Genomic DNA, 8,580 nt, shown 5'->3' on the forward strand with positions numbered 1-8,580 from the left:
GTGATGTCATATATGCAGCTCTTGCCATTTTCTCCTGGATGTCATGACTAGTCCATCTTTAGTCCCTTTTGTACAGGTTGATGTTAAAAGACGTTAAAAACACAAGATAAAATTAACAAGGCAATATATTGGACAAAACACTGGAAAGCGGCAAAGAAATGATGAAACATACACAAGTAGCACAGGTCTAGGGAGTGTTATGATCACAATGTTGTTTCGCCAACAGCCAGGCTTTAAGATGATGGGCAAGGAGGTTCAGAGATGGGAGTTCACGTTTGGTTATTGGTATTGAATTCCAGTTACCTGAGGCACAAACAGAAAAGGTCACTTTAAGATTTTACATTCTGAAGACAGTCACAACCTTGGCGGATAAATCCGAAGACAGAATTTTGTCAGTTTGAGCGTAAGCAACTAGTACAATGAATATAAGTACAGAAAAGCATCATGTTGCACTCTTCTCAACTTATTATACTTTCAATGAGGTATTAAGCATTTCTTAGATGGGATGTGGGGGTTAACAGCCTTGTGAGGCATATCATGATGGCATTGAAGCGCCAAACCTGTCAGATTCAAAAATACCCAAATGCGCCAAGCTGCGAACAGGGAGGTCGGCGCATTTAAGATCCCAGCAAAATCACAGGGAAGACGTGAATGAGTGCTTATCCACTTAGGCCTTTCTGTAAAGCTGCTTGCCTCTTCTTGAAAGCACTGCGACTGCTGCCTAGATGAGAATGTACTTTTTTCGTAGACAGTAATGTGCTGTTGGCAAAATGACTGTACAATTATGGAGGATAGAAGCTGCGCCACATGCACAAGGCTGAAAACGAGAAATCCAACATGTGATTACTCGCCCCTGCAGAAAGTGTGAATGGTACAAAAGCTGCTCTGTATGCAGACCATTCAAATCGGCTATAATTGTATCCCGTTCTGCTTTCCCTGTTTACTTAAGTAAGCATTTGTATTATTGTGCTAAATTACCCCCCAAAAAATCATTAAAGTAAAAGGAGAGATAGGAAAATTAGTGAAAGGTAGCAAAGAAAAACGAATAATATACTGTTAATTTTGTCTTTCCTGCTCACTGAACCAGAAGGGGAAAAAATGAGATGTATTGCAACATGACGATAAAATCTGAAGGGGATACACATAGCGAAATCTTCTTTTGATCAGTATGAAGATTTTAATTTGTTCATCCACAATCTGATAGCAAAACAATTGCTTCTTTTTAGTATAACACATCAAGATCATTGTTTGTTTTGGGCATTATAATTTGTTGTCTTGAGCAGATGACACTGAAATTGTTCAGTCCTAATGTCTGTAGCTTCATACTAAATTTTAATGATATCAAGCTGATGTCTAGATTTCTGGAAAATCTTCCCGTTGAGGATAGATAACAAGTCCATTCGTGTCTGTCAAACAAGTGAAGGCATTAGCCGGAATCTTCTCTGGCACCAACAGGTTATTTTCTAAGTGAACTGAAGCCAAGGTGGATCCAGAATTACGGGGATGGCAAACTTCCCACCGCCTCACCAGCCTGAAAACACAAGAGGGAAAGATACTAAAGCAAATATCAATTGGAGTATGAATAAACCTTTTCTTCTTTTTTGGCTGAAAAGAAGTCTGAGTGGATCATCCTGCAAAAACTGTTGCAGATAAATAATATAAGACAAATTGATCCAACCGGAAACCCACCTGATATAATTGTCATCCAACCTCAATACTTGCAGGTTCTTAAACTGTCGAACCCAATGAGGAACCTCCCCAAGCTGATTGTCGTCCAATAGGAGCTCGACAAGTGAGCGGAACATTCCGACAAAAGACCCCCGCTCAATCCCTTCATTCCTCAAGACGTTGTGAGATAGACAAAGTGACTGCAGGCCAGGTCGCAGGTGACGAAATGTGAGACCGGGAATGTGACTGATGTTGTTATGTTCAAGGTTCAGTTTTAGGAGACGCCGTGGCAAGTTCCAGGGGACAGATGTCAGATGATTGGAAGAGAGGTCCAACACTTCAAGTTTTCTATGAAAAAGAAACAGTCAAACAGTTATCCGGAGGTTCTAAGCAGTGACAGTCACTTTTCCAAACATAAACATAAAAACAAACCTCCAGGTACAGTCCTGATTTGATCATTTATCCCATTAAAACAAGTTATTGAGTCTCTATAGCTGTTGCTGGATACTTTTCCTGTTAACTGTTAACAGTAGGTGAGGCAAAAGACAAATAAAAAACACACCCAGGCAAACCAGACAATTTAGAATGTTCAACCTGTACAACAACCATGCATGTTATTTTAAATATGGAGGGAAACTGGAGTACTCGGAGAAAAGTCGTGCAGTCATGGGGAGAACATATAAACTCCAGACAATAAGCCCAAAGGCTGCAATCGAATCCTTGATCTCAGAACTATGTTCAACGCAAACCCACCGTCAAGCTTCTACATCCATTTAATTACCCAATTACCTCTTTTACTTACACTCACAAACTCATTCATGTTATTTAAAGTTTTATTTAAGAATTATAATGTATTTATTTTTCAAAAGAGGCTCAATGAGGGTACCTGATGGGTATCAGTTCGGCTATGTATACATATAGAGTACTATAGATTTATTTTTTTTACATTTTCTGGTTTAATTCATGAACATTTGAATGAGGGCAATGAACCTTGTGCCTCTGACTGCCTCGTGGCATATTATGTGCAAATATTGTTGTGGCTCAGTAGAAGTTCATGTTGGAGACTAGGCATCAAAATTCAAAAACTCCCAAAAATTGGAAAACATCACACAAGTTAGTTAAAGGAAAGTTACTGTAGATTTTCTAAGATAGGAGCATAAGAACCACATTATTGACAATGAGCCAACCAAGAGTGAACAAACATCGGAATCTAAATGCACACAGGCTAATGACAGGACAAGAAACAGTTTGAGAAGACGCCCGGAAAAAGAAGGGGGAAAAAAAACGATTGGCTGACGCAAGAGGAGCAAAGCTGACAAGACTAGGAGGCCATGACAAAAAAAATGCAGACCAAACAGAACCAAACTCAAACTACAGCTCAAGTATTTCAGCAACACAGTGAATCATATGTTTTTTTTCCCTTTTGTTGTTAAAAATGTTTATTTTGGTACTATAAACTAATATTTTGAACCTTTCTTAACACATATTTGGCTATTCATATACAAGCCAAGAGGGTTATTTACTACCAAGTAAGGAAATGTTTAAAATCAAACTCTGTATTTTAAACATGGACTTGAAGATTCCTGGCATGTATTGATATTGTGCCAGACTCAATGTCTCATGTCTTATTTTTTACTTTGTAGAATAAATAATTAAGTAGGAAGCACTTTTTCTAATGGATACAGCTTGCATAAAAGTTAAACCCCTTGTCAAGTAAATTCACAGATTTGTTTTTAAATAAATAAAAACATATTTTAAGATAACTGCTGAAAACAGCGCAACGACTCAGAAGTTGTCATACTTCATTTTGGCTATGTATAGCCAGCGTTAAAGTCTCTTTTTCGGAGGACGGTAGTGTGGTAATGCATTTGGTCCGCAGCTAAGTATAGGATCAGAAATTTAATTACATCAGCGGCACAATTGTGACATGTAGTTAGCTCAATATCTATGCTTACAACGTTATCCTTTGGATACCCAGCATGATAGATAGCATATAGTTTTGCACTTCAAAGATTTTTTTATAATATATGTACATATAAGCTATGTGCACAAAAGGGTTGGAGTAATTATAACCAAGGGTTATATTTTATTGAAATTTGACAGTTGAGAACTATTGTATACCAAATTTAGGAACATCTGGATTTTGTGCAATATTGACAATTCATTTTATGTCATTCAATGTTATTGGCTACATAACCTACACTCTTTGTGGTGTTAAATCTAGATACATTTTTATTTAGAATGAATGTCATATAGTACATATGTTTCATATCTTTTTATATACTCAACAATGTCTTTTTTATATGCTTGACTGTTGTTGTTGTTTTCTGTTTCAGTTTAACACGCTCCTCATCTCTCTTAGAAGCTCGATACTGTGGTTCAGAAGATTCCCAGGAGAAAACCCACAGGAATTAACTATATTTATAAACAACTAAATCTCCCTCACACACACTCATACATAGACACACACACACACATGTACACACAAATTGCACACGGGTACTCATTTTTGCACAATGTGTCACTGTGCGTGCGCAAGGGAAAGAAGATAGGAACATAATTCATATTGACTGACTCTGATGATGGGAATATACCAAAGGAACTAACGTGAGCACTAATTTGTATTTTGGCATGTGTGCCTGTAAATGTGTGAGTGTGTTTATGTGTCTGAGCAAAATTTATTGAGACTGAGGTCAAGGATAAACGTGAACTGTCAGTGAATATTCCTTTGGATGCAAGTTTATCTCCCACAAGTTTCAACCGCTATCAGACATGAATCAAAATACGTGCGGTATTTAGTACTGGCCTACCTCCCTTTGCTTGACACGAGAACAAAAGTATGTTGTATCATATAAAAGTGCTCTTAGTATAGTAAATCATCCCAACCACTTGGGTGCAGTGCGTAAATATCTTTAGGTGTGTCGTGGCTAATTATACAGCCTGCCATATTTGGACTGAAAAGGATCAGTCATGTACCAGAAATTACGTATGTCAGGTTGCTGTTTTTTTTTTATTTTAATCTTTTTAATCTGAGCCACATACAGTGACTGAATGAACATTTAAATGCATTAAAACGAGATGACTGAAGGTCGACTTACCTTTTTTTAGTTTTAATTGGATTTGTCTAATGTAAAAGTATTTGCCATAACTTATCGAAGGTTGAGAAAGCCCGGAGTTGTGATTGGATGGACATACCTGATCCGGTTCCAGACATCTTGGGCAAGGCCCTCGTTACTCAGGAGGTTGTGACTCAGGTCGAGCGTTTTCAACTGACTGCAACCCCTCAGGGCCTCCGCTGTCATCTTCTCTATTCGATTTTCTTCCATTTCTAAGGTCTAATGAGTTGGAGAGGAGGATGGGTGTTAGATGAACTTTTGAAAAAGGAAAAGTACTATGTGTTGTCATGCAATCAGCGCACCTGCAGGGAGCGGGGAAGACCCCGTGGGAGCGATCGGAAATGGTTTTTCTCCAGTTTGAGGTTGAGAAGCCTCTTGAGTGGTTTGAACGCTTGAGGTGACACAGCAGCGTCATGGAGACCGTTCTCTTCCAGTTCCAGGATTAACAGGTTGTTCATACCTGAAACCAGTAACCCACATGACATATAGTGACCCGCTTCTTCTTGAACGTACAGAAAGACAATGTCTACCTGTGAAAGAATGCGAGGAGATGGCGTGGATCTGGTTGCCGTTGAGGCTCAGTTCTTCAAGGGATGGCGGCAGTGTCGGGATCATCGTGAGCTGGTTTCCATCTAAGTTCAGCTTCTTCAGAGAGGTCAAGTTCTAAAGAGCACACATAAAAAAAAAAGAGTATAGAAATGGGGAAAAAAAGCACAAAGTAGATGCTTGTCTTAAACTCCATCATTTTCATCCCGAAGATGGAATTACAGAGTTCAAAGAAATGAGTATCGTGAAAGAAGGCCAAAGAACTCTGCGCGAGTCTTGAATATCATCTATCATGTTATATTTTTGGTACAGCCTATCAATGTGGCATTGAGTAAAAGCCACTGTGGTTGATGCATGTCATCTAAAAGCTGTGGACTGGATCCCTTGCAGGGTCCCTGCAGCCAGTTCATCAGTCCTCTATCATTACTGCCTTGTGAGGGAGAGGGGGGGTTAGCTCCCCTAAAAATAATTCCCTTTCCTCCATGTCATTGGCCGCAGCTGTTTTTCAACAGATCCGTGCGGCCAATCACAGCAAGGTTGCTTTGGACTGTGGTGCGTAATGATTGGTCGGAGCACAGTAGGCCGCTTCGGCGCGGTCAAGATCTTTGTGTGCGTTTGGCCTGTGGTCCATTTGAGGTTAGACCAAAGGTTATTCTTAGAAAACATGAGTTAATGCGATTCCCAGCATTCACTCTCAAATTATTTTAATGACACGGGATTAAGGCTGCCTTTGATTTTAATTAAACGTAAGGGCCTTTTTGATTTTGACATTAAACTTACTTATTTGTAAGTAGATGCCAATCCTATGCTGAAATAACTTCATCATAACGCCTTATGTGTTAGCTTCCTTTTGGTGTGGTTTGAAAACGACTGTTTATTGCCCTTGGCTTGAATAGGCTCTAATTCTATGGGAAGTGGTGGACAGAGACATCATCACATTTGCCTCCTTCTGACATTTTAGCCACGAGGTACACGGACATTTTTTTTGGTGGGTGGACTATTTTGACTGGAAAGATGTGGAGGTAAAAGGGCGACTCACAGACAGTGGGTTTTGGCTGAATGATTCATCAGTCAGTTGGTTTTTACTAAGGTCCAGGTCTTCTAAGTTTGGCAGGCCAGAGAAAACGTCATCAGGAATGGCTTGGATGAAGTTCTCTTGGTGAAACAAAGATGGAGGACAATGAGCACATGAATGAAGGAGGTGTAGTAAGGAGTTAAGGCAAAAAATGACAAAATAATGTGCCCATGTGCATTCAGGTAACTGCACAGGGTGGTCTCACGATACATTTGTCATTTAAAGCGACACACCTGCCACATCCAGCTTGGTGACCTCCAGGTTGTAAATGATTGGCAGGTGAGTCATGCTGACATCCCTGCAGCTGATTTCACTGGCGTCAATGAGACACTGGCCAATGGGAGACTCTGGTGAACTGCTTGGGCTTTCAATCTGGGGGCCTGGAACTTGGCTTGCCTCTTCTTCTCCCCCCTCCGCCTCACCATCCTCCTGTTTCTCTTCTTCTGCTCCTTCTTCTTCCTCCTTCTCCTCCTCTTCCTCCTCCTCCTCCTGACATGAACAGATGGAGAACAGTCAATCTATATCCCTACCTCCCATTCAGCATATACCACAGCTTCATTCAATAAGTTTGAACCTCTTCTTCCTCCTCCTCTTCTTCTTCTTCTTCTTCCTCATCGTCATCATCGTCATCGTCGTCATCGTCATCATCATCGTCGTCATCGTCTTCCTCCTTCCCCTGTTCTTTCTCTTGATCCAAAAGCTCCTTCTTCTCACCATGAAGCTTCTTCAGTAAAGCCATTAAGGTACTGCTCTCATCTTCTCCTTTCTTTTTGATCCTCCAACCCGCTAGAGGTCGCCCCAAACCTGCCTTATAAAAAAGCAGGCTTTCTCAATATTGACTGAGTCGAGGTGCAATTAGAACATTCACAAGCAGACACACAGACAAACAAAAAAATGGCATTTAATCATTCCAGATAGGGCCAATTTCTGTCCTCTCAACATTCATTTGTTGCCTAAATGAGTGATCCTGTCCGTAGCAGTGTTAGTCATCCCTAAATATTATATGGACCAATTTGATTTTGACTCCACAGTTGAATAGCTTAGTCTATGACCAATGTATATATTATAATTTCAACATATAAATTAATAGTAATTTAAAAGACCAAAAAATCTACATCTCTCTTTCAAAGTACTGTTCACATTTTTGTTTAGTTTTATCACCAGCAGATTACAGATAATACAAATTAAGTACTAAAACTATTTTTTCTGTGCATTTATGGAATGCTGTTACTAAAAAACTATTCAACAATCTAGAACAGTGGTTTTCCTACTTTTTATACCAATTACACACCACAATTAAGCAACAAAAATTGTTTGGTTTTCTTTGTTTTAGTTGCATGCAAAGCTCTTAATATGAAGAGAAAAAAAGTACAATATAATATGAAATATATATTCTGCCATCTAGTGGAAAATATCGGTGTAGATTGAACGTCACTCTTTATGTCACTGGCATAGAAGGATGAAGATTGCCCAATATTTGTGGCAAATAATCATTCCAAAAGCTTGGCCTGATTCAAATCCAGTACAAAAATAGCACACAACATATATTTTTGTATAGCTAAAAGATGTTACTTACCAGTACTTCTATACACATTCTGAAGTATTGAATTGAATTAAAATGAATAGAAAGCATTTATTATCATTACACAAGTGCAATGAGAATCCAAGCTTCACCATAAAGTGCAGATAAGTTTAGTCCTAGAAATATTTACCCGCATACAATCAAAACAAAGTGAGGTAAAAGAATGTCTTACTATTCTGTAGGCAAAGGAGTCCACTTTAGCTGCATGTTTCCGCGTCCACCAGGCCCCTCGCCTTTTTCTATCAGTCTTTTCGATTAGGGATTCCTGATGCTGATCTTCTTTTTGTAGCAGGTGGCTGTGTCCCCTTTCCTCATCTTAGGAAAAAAATCTGTTATTAATCATTTTAACTCATTAGTTGAAATCGTACTGAACAATAATCTTACCTGTGTGTAAAGACGCACCTGTATCTTGTAATTTCATCCATTTGTGAATTCCAAGTTCTTCAGATGCTGTTCTTTCTAATTCAAGTGAATGGGTTTGCAGCTCTACATCGTGGTCATGTGACATGCTTTGTCCAGATAAAAAAGTGCCACAGAAACAAATTAGCACTATCCATGACTGTGGTGGCATATTCCCCTCTAGTCCACTTATT

The 8,580-nt window shown here is 39.2% G+C and overlaps 1 protein-coding gene across 1 annotated transcript; it reads right to left on the reverse strand.

Moving 5' to 3' along the window:
* Positions 1-1,154: 1,154 nt before the first annotated feature.
* Positions 1,155-8,495, reverse strand: LOC144205304 (extracellular matrix protein 2). The gene is made up of 10 exons (XM_077729597.1): positions 8,390-8,495; positions 8,160-8,302; positions 6,980-7,213; positions 6,639-6,891; positions 6,370-6,485; positions 5,315-5,447; positions 5,087-5,244; positions 4,864-5,003; positions 1,690-2,016; positions 1,155-1,531 (listed from the first exon to the last, which is right to left on the reverse strand). Exons 1-10 carry the CDS (start codon positions 8,493-8,495, stop codon positions 1,354-1,356), a joined length of 1,788 nt encoding a protein of 595 aa, XP_077585723.1. The 3' UTR covers positions 1,155-1,353.
* Between the last annotated feature and the right edge of the window lie 85 nt (positions 8,496-8,580).

Source organism: Stigmatopora nigra, chromosome 1 (assembly GCF_051989575.1).
Source record: "Stigmatopora nigra isolate UIUO_SnigA chromosome 1, RoL_Snig_1.1, whole genome shotgun sequence".
In the NCBI taxonomy this organism is placed as follows: domain Eukaryota; kingdom Metazoa; phylum Chordata; class Actinopteri; order Syngnathiformes; family Syngnathidae; genus Stigmatopora; species Stigmatopora nigra.